Here is a 13,376-nt window from a genome sequence, read left to right as displayed (position 1 = left end):
CGATCAAACAAAACGGACCTTTCACAAAATCCCGATCAAACAAAACGGACCCTTCACAAAATTCTGATAAACAAGATCGGATCTGAAAGCAAAATAACGCATATTTCTGTGTATAAACCGATAATTTTTGGAACCTTTTTTTAAGTCAAATCAGAGGGATCAGCTTATACAAAATCGGCTAATTTTGGAAAAAAAAAAAAAAAATCGGCACTCTTGCGATGCTCCTGCAAGTGATAAATAATTGCTACTGCCAAATAAATATAATGGTTGTTTGTTTTATCACAGCTAATTAGCAGCGGTGCTGTTGTAAATTTTTTTGAAAAGGCATTGGTAAGCACTTTTCTCCGCTCATGATTTAATAAACAATAATATATATCTGCGAAATGAACTTAGACCTGCAAAGGGATAGTAAGGGTGAGGAAAAAATATGATCGCTTCAGGTAGGGTTACCAACTTCAAAACTATCACCACTTAGCGTCTGGCATTAAACCTTTATAATGACTTGATTAGAAAATATTCTCATCATTTTGTAGGCGTGTCAATATTTGCGTTTTTACGGTGCGGTGCGATGTTTGTTATTTTGGGAGAAAATTATATTTTTTTTGATTTTTCGATGCTAACAAAGGATGACTAACTTTAAAAAACTCTTTTGATTACCGTTTTTTTTTCTTTAGATGTCTACATTTTGAAAAATACAATCTTTTAACATCCGATATGAGAATCATATTTTGTTTTTTTTTCAAGCTAACTTCGCTTTATTAGGATTCAAATAAATGAAAAGTCTCTTTATTTCTGTTAGAACTCTCATTTCAAGTTTTTAAAGAAAATTCCATTTTCTGTTATGAGTCAAAAATTAAAATGCTGAATAGATGGTTTATTTCATTTTATTATTTTTTTTTTTTGGGGGGGGGGGGGTCAACTGTGTCCACAGATATTAATGATATGTTATCATAGGACTCTAAAATGCAATTTTAAAATAATTTTATCAAAAATATTTCTTTTACAAGCCGTTTTTATACTTTTGATGCCTTCACTTTGAGAATTGCGATCTCTTTGCATCCGCTATGGGAATCCGATTTTTCGAATTTTTGATGATTATTACGCTTTTTAAGAGGTAAACAAATGAAATGTCTTTTTATTTTTGTTAAAATCACGGAATTTATAAGTTTTAAACGAAATTCTATGCTTTTTAAGAGTGTCTTGGGTCAAAAAGTTGAATGCTGAACCCTATTCTGAATTTTGTTATATTTATTTATATTTTTGTTACAATTATTTTAAATACTGTACAGAAATATATCTAGTATAATTTAACATAATGCAGAATGGTAGACAAATATGATACTTGAAAGAGCGATGCCCCCCCCCCCCCCCGCCAAATATCAGAACAAAAATCCAGAATGATTTTCTCGTCATAGAAGAGGAAAACACTTAAGTTTAATTGATGCAGTTTGTGCCATCTCTAAATTCTTAAATTTCGTTTTAACAAAATTTTTTTTTTTTTTTGCAAAATGTTTTGATTTTTCACAAAATTAATTCATTTTTCACAAAATTATTTGATTTTTCACAAAAAACGGACCCTGTGAAAAATCCTGAACAGACCCCTGATTTAAAAGTTAAAATTCCAACTATATATCATTATTGTACATTCATTTTTATGGAATCATTTTAGAGGAAAAAAGTATTAAGAGTATTTTTTTCCCCTTTGGCATATACTTTACTACATAAAAAAAGCTGAAACACTAAATGTTTTTTTAATAATTTTAAGTTTTTAACTTTTGAAAAAAAAAAAAATAAAGCAAATAAACAAGAATAGAATCTTGCTTACAAAAATGATTTCCAGGTCCAGCATAATGATGCCCTTTATATGCAGCCATTAACCCAGGATTAATTCCAATCTGTAGAAAAAAAAAAGGTTTTAAGATTAAAAAAAAATGAAAGCTAAAGACAAATAAACAAACCTATAAACAAATAAACATTTTTATTAATCGTATTTCATACTGGTTTCGGTCTAGGTTAAGTCTCAACTTGGAGGGAAAATATTTACATTTTAGGAAAAAAAAGGTTTAACAATAGCAGGGGTAGAAAATCAAAAATCAATTTCTGGAGCAGTTTTAGAGCAGCAATTTGCGGTCTGGGATCAGCTGCAAATTACACTTTTAATAGTTACCACTCTGTTAGACATTACTTTTTACAAACAGTATAAACAAGTAATGTAATATTGTTTATACACATACATCCACTCACTTCAGAAACTATTAAAAATAACTTAAGAAATTGGGATCAAGGTTTGAAAATGTGTTCAGCAGCATATAGAAAATCTAAATTGCACTCGTGAAAGTGTTTCTGAATCTTTTGCAATTTAAAAGTTTGTGAAATATATTTTCTCGTTATAAGAATGAAGTCATACTTTAAAATAGAAACAAAAATTCAGGTACTGAGACAAGTTCATTAATTAAAACTAATAATTTAATAATTACAAAAATCAAATTAAAAAATAAAATATTTATTAAAATAAAAAATAAAATAAGTCAGTTTAAACTAGCATAGGTTAAAATAACTCAAAATAATTGAAATATTTACAAAATGCAAAAGGATTAAAATCTCAGGCATGGATGCAATTTTTGACAACACACGCATTTGATAGTGGCATGTTCACATAGAGTTTTAAGTGTGGTTAAAGCTAAGAAAATTCAGCTGAAATCTTAGAATAATTACTTTAACCTTCTAAGTCAATCAAAATTTTGTAAACCTTTTTTTGTTGTACTTCTTTTAATATAATTTTGTATGTTATAATAAATAATTTCAATCAAAACACTTGTTTAATTCATTAAAAGTTGAATTCCAATGCATTAGTATCTAGTTCATTTCTGCATTTATTTCAGTCCTGGATGAGAAAAAAAGCAATATTTTCAAGTTTCAAATAAGGTAATAATAATACACTAGTGAATAAAATGATGCATAAATTATTCATTTCAAGGAGCATAAGTGATGATAAATTCTGACTCCCAAGGATTGAAAGTTTAAGCACCACATGCAATTTTTGGCGAAGCATGTGCTTGAGCCTGGCATGTTTCTTAAACATAGGTTTCACAAGTTAGAAATTAAGATGTGTTGAGAAAAATTCAGTTTGAATAATAGAGAACCTCTTTTTTTAGCCAGAAAAATATTGGGAAGAAGCAATTTCTTGAGATACATGTGTTTAATTTTTTAAAAATGTGCTTTTCCGAGGGAGAGCAGCATGTCCATCTTTTCTCCCCTAACTTGACCAAACAAACTAAATTTTTGGGACCTTCAAACAATTTCCGGTAGGGTCTCAACCAACCCTTCTCCCTTGTTTATTAGTTCATAAAAAATTAGTTAAAAATGTATTTTATGTGGGAGAGATCATAAACTTCTCATCTTTTCTCCTAATATCACTAAAGCTAGCTTAAAATTGGGATTTTATAGCCAAAATGCCAAGAATTTTTCAGAAAGAGCCTCAGAACCCACTTCTTTCACACAACGTCACGAAACGTAACTTAAAAGTGCACTTTTAAGGCACTAATTTCAAAAAGCTTCCAACAGATAGCATCCACCCACTCTCATAACGTTAAAACATATAGCCAAAAAGATACTTTGGTGGCATGGGTGTTCATTGTTTATACAGGCTATTTTCCAGACTATTTTAATTTTGTGTGCACTATAGTTTCTGAATGTCCATGCCATTATGGCCAGATTACAATGTATGCTGCAGATATTTTTGCACAGTAGAAAGTGTGAGACAAAAATTCAAGGTTTGTTTTACTCACAATCACTATGTCTAATCCATGACTTAAATGATCAGGTAAGGACTTCTTCATAACTTCCTCTTCTGGCATTCCATCAAATCTATCCATTCTTTTCCTTTGCTTAAAAGTCTCTGTAATTCTTTCTTGTTTAACACATTTAACACCATCTGGTGTATGAATATATTCATAGCTAGAAAATAAATAAAAACAGGAATAAAACATTCAACAAAATAAAGCTTTTTTTTTTGTGTGTGTGTTTTTCAAAGTGGAAAAAAAAAGGAAAAAAAATCCTTAAGAGTTTCCAGATACTTCTGATACACAGTTAAACTTCAATTTCGCGAACCTCTGGACACCAAGCCAAATGTTTATTGAAAATTATGAAAATTCATTACAGTTATTATTTCTTTTTTTTTTTTTTTTTTTTGCACCCTACATATAGTACAGTGAAACACCAATTTAAGGCACTTTTTACTTAACATTATCTTGCATAGGTGACTTTTTATTAGTCCAAAATTTTCTATTCTTACAAAATTGAAACATTCTGGACTAAATACTGCTCCTCAAAAGTTTCCCAAATAACATTTTTAAAGCCTGAAGAACTACAGAACTAATATTTTGAAAGTTATTAATGGCTTCAGGACACATGAAGGGATAATGAAGAAATGGTCTTTGCTGCGGGTTCTCAAACTTTCGGGCTTTAGCCCCCTCCGCCCCTGAAAACAGACATGAGGTCCCAGCGCTTGCCACCATATTTGGTTAATACAAGTAGCACAATAGGAAATTAACCTAAGGCTATTTGCTAAGTGTGGTGAGATGGAGAAATGTACAATGGGAAATTAAGGTGAACTAGGACAACTGAAGCTTTATAAAGTAAACATTTAGATAATTTCCCACAAAATTTAACATAGCAACACAAAACTTTATTTTGATTATACTATTGTTATAACATATGAAAACAAAGAAATAAATTTTTTGATGTAATCTAGGATCTAGTTAAGATTGGTATGCTTCCAGGGACCGCATTAAGCATTTGCCAATGCGCCAAATGCGATAAAATCGTAAAATCGGCGAACAAAATTCGAATTTGGCGAATTTATTGGCGAACAGAAAATTCTCTAAAATATACACAGAGGAAAAAAAATCTCCCTTTAGATGTCAATCTAAATAAAAATTAGGTCTGTTCACAAAATTTGGACCCCTAAAGACAGACCCTTAACAAAATTCCGACCCCTAAAAACGAACTTTTCACAAAACTCCAGACTAGCAATCACTGAAAGTTGTTTTATCCTCGGACCACTTCGAGCAGATTGAGACGCGCGTTAGCATCGGATCGGAGCGTTACCGTCCATCGGATCGGAGGAAGGATGACGTTTGCCTCTCGCTGATTGGATATCGAGTGCGCAGCGTGGCTACCGAGTCGAAAGTGTTGGCGGATGCCTTGTTGAATGGCACGTTTGTTTCATTGTGTTTGATGTCTGAAACATCGGAGTAAGATATGAATGCAGTCTTTACTTCGTTAAAAGCTTTTATTTCTACTCTCAAATTTATTAAAGAATGATAAATATCACTTGAAGTTGTTTTTAGCCATTTTTTCCTTTGAAAAGTTACATATGATTTGTGGAAAAACTACTTAATTTGCATTTTCTTCTCACCAAATTCCTAAAAACGGACAAAAATTCCCGATATACCCCTGCTGTTATCCTCAAAAAATTGTCAAAAATTAAGTTATACTTCACTTTCTGATTAAATATTTCTGCAGACAAAAATACATTAAAATGAGTAAAAGTTAGTCTTTGACTAAGACTTTTGAAATTTGGCTAACACTTTAAAAATTCGGTTAATTTACTGGCGAACAATTCGAAATCCTTAGCGTGATCCCTGGCATCTAAGGTGACCATTAATGTCTTCCTCAAAATGGTGCGGGATAGATATCAATTTCAATCAACTGCATGTGTATTTTATACTTTTTTGCAGTTTATGCACAGTTACAAACTAAATGATTGATCTCAAATCGATCGTTTACAATGTCTAGCCCTGGACCCTGCAATACCTGAAGGATGACATCCGGCTAGCCATTGCCAACATTCCTGTTGATATGGTCTAAAGAGTAAAACAAAACTTCAAATCTAAGGTAGATCAGTGTATCATTAATGGAGGCCGCCCTTTGCCTGATGTAATTTTAAAATCTAGTTAAAATAAAAATTCAGAATGTATACAATATCTAATAAAAAGGAATAAATTGATATATGAAGTACTTTTCCTTTTATTGACTTTTCAAATCAGCAAGTTTCCCTGTATGATTGCACAACAAAATGGATCCTCTGAAATTTCTTTATTGTACTATTTCTAGTTTTACATAGTCTAGTAATACCTTATATGCCTTAAAATGGGAAACTGGAGTAATATTAAAAGTACTGAAGTAATTTTATAATGTTATTACAATTCCCATGTGCTACATATATTAATATGTACATTAAAAACTTTCCCATTGTTGAGCAGCGTGTAAAAATCATTCGAGCCTGCTAAAATTTTACCTCAATTTTTTTTCATTAAAAGGAACCAAATTAGAGGGTGAGAAGATGATATTTTCATATTTCAAAAGTAAGCTCCACCCTAATGGTCACCTTATATGCATCTGATCAGTCACTTAATGAGGGGGTTGACACTATTATTTAATATTCACATGTGACCACATAATTGAGCAAATTATTGACAATTCTTTACTTTTTACTTCATTTTTTTATACACTCACACCTCCCTTAAATTCTTCTATGCCCCCTAACTTTAGAACAGCTGGCCTATGTAGTAGGGCTGGCGATGTAGGAATTTCTACATCGTGATGCATAGCCAACCTTACCTCGAGATGTCATGTAACGATGCATCACAATGTAGCAATAAATCACAATGGTTATTTTTTTCTTTTTAACTTAAACGTGCTTCTTTATATTTTACAGAATATATACAGGGTACAAAAATAGTATATCATGCCAGATACAAATTAACTGATTACAGCACTAGAAAGAAATTATTAAAAAAAAAATGTTAAAAGCGCAAGTTAGTGAAAAATATTGAAGACTAGTTTTCAGATTACAATGAGCCTGTTTTTTCCATGCAAAAAGACGCGAGTAAATACAGTAGAGTCTCGAAAATCCGAGGCAATTGGGACTCACGTCACCTCGGTTTACTGAAAACTCGGATTACCCGGAAAATTCTTCCAGAATAACAAATTTACACTATTCGGATAACATGACAAGGAGCACTTTTCACTTCCATGTACAAATTAGAGGAAATATTGTCTTCACAAAAAATTCACCACACAAAGTTCAACATTAACATTAATTTCCATTTTAACTACGTTGAAAACAAATTTTGACTTTTAGTTTTTCAAGATGCCTGAACGTATTTATGCATTTTAACTGCCCGAATCCATTTTGAAGAGATTTGTCATAACAAGATTTGTATATATTTTGGATAACACAAAAACGGTTAATTAGTTGCAAAAGGTTTAAATTTCACATCAAGTTATGCACCTCCTCTTTTGATTATAACAAAATATTCCAAAAGGTTGTTAAGACATTCTTTGCATCAAAACAAAGTCAATTTTACTTATCAATCTATTATCTCTAAGGCATCCCTTGATACCAATCTTGTAGTCGATGAATATTTCGTTCGACTTAGGAAGTGTTGTTGAAACCAACCTTGCAATGCATTTTTATAATTTACTGTATGTAGTTAATAAGTTTTACAATAGTTAAAAGTTTTCTATTTTCTGATTTTAATGAAAATCATTTTTAGCTCTAAAAGATTTAACTCAAAGTATAAATGAAGCACCTCAGATTTTTGAGACTCTACTGAAGATGTAAAGCCATGCATTCGATTCAAAAGCTCTCATATTCTTGCATTGAAAAAAGGTTCCTTGTAACCTATAGTGGGGGGAGGGGGCGTGTCCTCACCGGGTAACACTCAAAACCTGATTTTATAGTTTGTAAAAAATATAAATAGTTTAATTCTGAAAATTTCCACCAATATATCTTAAAATTAGACTTAATCTAACAAATTTAATAAAAAAGTGCCCAAATTGCAGGAGAAGGGGGAGGTTATAAATGGCGTCTAGGGCAAATTTTGCATAAAATGAACTCACAGTTTATATTTATTTTCCAAACTTTTGCTACGCCACAAAAAAAGGAAAGAGTTATTTTTGAAAATTGCATGAATTTCATATTTACATTTAAACATTTAAATTTTTTTAGGGTAAAATTGGGGTCGGTAACACTACGAGTTAGTAACCCGTGTGACACATTTGCTAGAAACTCCATTGCTTGTAACACCAAAATACATGTCTACATTTTTTGAGGCTATTTTGCTCATTATATTTTGCCTTTTTTTTTCTGTCAAGTAACTATATATATGATAAACTTACTAGTTCATCAACATATCTTCTGTCAATAACTAAACATATGTGCTTCTCTTACATGTTTTGGAAGAAATGAAGGTCTAACTGTTCGCACCTTCATTGTTAAAGTTAAGCAAGGGGATTGATATACTGATAATTTAACATAGGTAAAAAAATTGGAGATTAAAACGGCAGCAACCCCAGAGGTCGGAGTGTTGATTTCAAAAATTTTAGGACACAATTTTGAAAAAATTTTAGGACAAAAAAAAATCAAGCTTTTTAAAACTTAAATGTAATTTATAAGCTTGATTTTTATAGTGAATGATAAAATGTTAGCGAAACAAAAAAATATTGCTTACTATAAATTTTCAACATTAAAAAGTACCTTTATAATATTTATTTAAGATGGATAGTTTTTTAACCCGAACTAGGTTGGGACGGGCTTCTAGTTTGATCATAATTTCATCATTGTGACACATTTTTATTTTTAATTTTCCCCCTGATTTTCCTGTTTATTTTAATGTTTATATCTATTTCCTGCATTGCTTTGTTCAATGAATATTTTTGATTGAGAAAAGATGGGATTTTATTCACCCCTGGGAAAGGTCACTTTGCCCAACAAAATATTTGAAGGCGTTTCATATGAAAAGTGGGCAATGTCACTCCTTTTAGCAGGTTGATTTTGCCCATCCAGTTTTTCATTTTTAAAAATACATTAAGAAAGACAAAAAAGAAATGCACTAGCGATCTCAATTTCATTTTGCCTTCCCTCAAAGGGCAAAATTTTCATTATTCCATTAATTTTGCAGCAAGTACAAAACATTTGACTCGAAACTTGAAAACTGGACAAAGTCACCCTGGGGTTTACGGTAGCTTTGGAATCCATAAACGAATCAATAGTTGAACAGATGGAGCAAAGTTAATGGATCCAGAATATTGGTAAATAATCTTTTTAACCGACTTCAAAAAAGGAAAATATGATTTCGTATTGGGTCTTTTTATGTATGTTTTCATATTATTCCCAGACTACTGGAACGATTTGAAAAAAAAAAAAAATTCTTTAGAAGGGTATACTTCCCACGTGGTCCCATGGAAATTTGGTCTGGATCGGATAAGGGGTCCCGGGGAAATCCAAGAAACTTAAAATTTCACACGTTGTGGGTATGTAATCCAGTTTACATCAGCAGGCGGAATATGTCACAGGTCACGTGTTTTTTCCGTGACCAGTGTATTTTCACAGCAAAGGTTTTGCGTTCGTCTTGAAATATCATTCTCGGGGCATATGGATGATTAATTTTTGTCGCCTGTTAATTTTTACTTATAGGTGTTACTAATGTTTTACTCAGACATGTGATCCAAACAGGATGAAAAAATATTGAAATGGCATGGCTGTGTAGCTGACACAACACAGTTAATATATTGCACTACACCCGAAAACTTTTCCACGTATCTTTGTATCTATATAGCAGACTACTTGAATTGGATGCATGAAACTGGAACATGTTGAATTTAGCTTCCAATGTCCCGTCTTTTTTTTCTACACACAGTATTTTGCTCTCTCAAAAAATACTGAATTCTGTAAAAATACTGAAAAGTCACATGTTTGTTTACTTTTTACTATGCAGCAAAGCATTAAATTAAATATATTTTGCTACTTTAATAGCTGAATCAATTACTTTAATGTTATTTTTAACTAAAATAACTTTATTTAGTCACTAAAATGTTTTTTTTTTTTTAATTTTTCAGTTTTTAAACACATTTAGTGTTCAATCCAAGGGGAATTGAATTCAGAACACCCCTCCCCCGATGATTTAATTTATATTCTTTAATAATATGTTGTAGCTGGAGTGATTTCCCAAGTCTGATCAGTATTCTAGATTTACTATTTCTAATGCCTCCAGTTTAATTTCAAATTAGGGTTATACTAATTAGCAGGCTTCAAAAAAAGGAGGAGGTTCTGAACTCATCTGATTTGTTTTTTCTTTGTACAATGTTCCATAAACACTCGAAGACACCTGTACCCAGGGGTGATTACAGGGGGGGGGGGAGAAAAAACACCTTGTTGGCCCGGGCCTGAGAATGAAGGGGGCTCAATATTTTTAAAACTAGGGGTGAACTATGATATTAGCGTTGAAATCAATTGCCGCCTAACTATGGCAAACAAATGCTACTTTGGTTTGAAAAGCCAATTAAAAAGTAAACTTTTTCGCCTAAGTACAAAAATAAATATATACAAGACCCTGTTAAGACCAGTCCTAACTTATGGAAGTGAGGGTTGGGCTTTAATTAAAGCAGAAGAAGAGAGATTGATGGTTTTTGAAAGGAAAATTTTAAGAAGAATTTTTGGTGCTGCCCAGGAAAACAACAGATGGCGCACTCTCTATAATTTTGAGATACATAAAAAATTCTATAAATAGCCAGATGTTATCCACTTTATTAAAGCCAATCGCATCAAGATGGCTGGGGCACCTTTTTAGGCTAGATAGTAGGGACCCAATCCATAAAGTCACCTTCACAATTCCAGATGGTGCGCGCAAGAGGGGCCGCCCACCAGCCAGATGGCTCGATTGTGCCGAAAAAGACTTAAAAATTGTTGGCCTCAGTGGATGGAGGAAATCTGTTTCTGACAGGGCGGAATGGAGGAAACTGATTGAGACAGTCTTGGCCTGCCCTAGGCTGTAGTGCCGAAGAAGAAGAAGAAGGGGTGAACTATAGGGGTAAACAAGACTCAGATTTAAAGCGATTTGTACTTTATTAACTTCATATATTGTCTCACTTAGTGAAACGGTTTTTATGATTTTTTTTTTGTTTGTTTGTTTAGTGGATGGGGGGGGGGGGGGTGTCTAACTTTATTCTATGGTTTCAAATCTTTGATTTACCCTATTTGTTCTTTAGAGAAAAGTTATGGGTAAAAATAATTAATTTCATGTAATTTCCCTCACAAACGATTATATGTAAACCCATTGTTAAAAAAATGCCATAAAACAAAGGTATGTGTTTTCTTTACCCATAGTGATAGAAAGTACAAAAGATATTATTATTAAGAGTAATCACAATGACATTTCAATGATCATTCAGATTTTCAATGATTGCTTCAGTGAATCAAGGATTCACTGAAGCAAACATAAAATTCATTCTAGTGGAATTTTTTATCTTCATCTGTATTGGGGGCATTTGAAGAACCATGCGACTTTTATCACAAGTTACATGACACGTATTGTTGTGAAACATAAATTACTATTTAAAATGTCACAATTTATAATTTTACAACTTCCAATTTACAGTTTATTTGTAGTTTGGGAAACCGTAAACATTTAAATGGTTCTAACTAAGTACTGAATCCAGTCTACTTTTTATCAGAAATGAGATGTATCAATTGTTGCACTTCTGATAATGCTCATTCATCATGAGGTTTAGTTAAAAGTTTAAAGGGTTATAAATCAGATTGAGCTATTACTTCATGTCTTGACTCTGCTGAGAGCTATGTATACTCGTCCTTTCTCAAAGTTCTTCTTTCCTAAATCTATGACAGCTTTATCGAGGGTTGTGTGATACGTATCGTTGTGAAATATAATTTACAAAGTTACAATTTTGAAATTTACAATTTACAATTTTAAACTTTAAGTGATTTCTGTTGTTTTTTAAGTGACTCGTGCATTTGCTTTTGGAAAGCAAACTTTGATAAAGTCGAACTAATGATGAAGACAAAATTTTTTGTACAGTTGCACATTTGAAAAGCCTTTCTTCACAGTCTTCGGAAGTCTCCGAGACGCTGTGGTCTATTTCTTTCTCTATCGTGCTCATCTTAGTTGCTTTTCAGACTCATGTGCTCAACGCTTTTTTACTCGAGATGCTCGTAAGAAAGGCCTCAACGTCATGTACCTCATACTCTATGAACTGATTTTATATTTACACCACTAAAAAGCAAAAAATAAATTACTTTCAAATAAAAAAAAAGCCTTCAAAAACATCTAGGAACTAAAACGCAAAAAATAACCGATTACACTTACATACTATTTCCTACCCAAACCTAGAAATGAAATTTATTTTATAATTCCAGTACAAAAAGCAACTAAACTAAACACCGAATAATAAAATAAAACATTGATTTTAATTCTTATATGATGAATTATTTTAAATACCTAACTAATTATATACAATCTCTTAATTTTTAATAACCTTTTGAAGTCGGGGCCTCCTATAAACTACTACCTAACATAACTGAGTAGATTTGGTTTTAAAGACTAATTTCATGTTTAGATAAATTAGTGTTCAATTCAGGATTCGGTGAGTTGTCAGTTATGTTAGGTAGTAATTATAGCAGGCTCACAACTTCAAAAGGTTATCAAAAATTAAGAGATCGTATATAATTAGTTATGTATTTAAAATACTTCATCGTACTGTAATTAAAAAGTGTTTATTTTAAAATTAGGTGATTAGTTTAGTTGATTTTTGTACTAGAATTGTAAAATAAATTCCATTTCTAGGTTTGGGTAGTGTGTTAGTGTAATCTGTTATTTTTTGCTTTTTAGTTCCTAGGTGTTTTTTGAAGGCGCTTTTTTTTATTTAAAAGTTTTTTTTTCATGCTTTGATACTCAAAACAATTTTTATTTAAACTCTTTTAATCACATACATTATTTCATGAAAGAAAAACAATATGCATCATTTCTCAACTACTTTTTCTTTAAATTTTACTTTCGTTAGTCACTCTTCCCCATATAAAGCCTTAGTCACCCTTCCCCATCATTGTATGGATACATCCTTGACCTATAGAACTTTTTGCCTTCTAGCGCCCTCTTTGGGTGCCCAGCACAGGTCTGCTAGGGTTCCTTTGACTTTTTTACTTATTTCTTTTATTAAAAGTAGTGCACACTACAGAAAAAAAATCCAGTTACAGTGGCAAAAATAATATAAAAACAGCCATTAAAACAAATTATACAATTTATGAACAAGCACAAGTTGATACAGGATTCATACTCATTTTTAAAAGTGAAAATTAAGGACTGTTTAAGGTCTTTCAAAAAATTTTGAGGTCTCATCGGAAATGACTAGATTACTTCAGGTACACCATTTCAAAGTTTTCCAGAGTGTGTGTGTTGAGGGGGGGGGGGGAATTACTTGATACATAATATAGTCACCTACCTAGCATGGGTGATGCCCCGGGCTGTCATTTGGGGTGTCAATGATAAAACGGGACCAAATTTAATATAGTTTTA

The 13,376-nt window shown here is 31.9% G+C and overlaps 1 protein-coding gene across 1 annotated transcript in view; it reads right to left on the bottom strand.

Annotated features, from left to right (window-relative positions):
• The window catches only part of LOC129218656 (uncharacterized), a 57,481-nt gene that overhangs the window by 23,275 nt on the left and 20,830 nt on the right, over nucleotides 1-13,376 (bottom strand). Inside the window, exons 3-4 of the mRNA XM_054852976.1 lie at nucleotides 3,789-3,957; nucleotides 1,826-1,895 (exon numbers count right to left, since the gene is read on the bottom strand). Of these exons, the coding sequence (XP_054708951.1) occupies nucleotides 1,826-1,895; nucleotides 3,789-3,957 (239 nt within the window). The remainder of the gene's footprint in view (nucleotides 1-1,825; nucleotides 1,896-3,788; nucleotides 3,958-13,376) is intronic.

Source organism: Uloborus diversus, chromosome 3 (genome assembly GCF_026930045.1).
Source record: "Uloborus diversus isolate 005 chromosome 3, Udiv.v.3.1, whole genome shotgun sequence".
NCBI classification, from domain to species: domain Eukaryota; kingdom Metazoa; phylum Arthropoda; class Arachnida; order Araneae; family Uloboridae; genus Uloborus; species Uloborus diversus.
The sequence above is the reverse complement of the archived record's forward strand: the minus strand, read 5'-3'. Positions and strand labels throughout refer to the sequence as shown.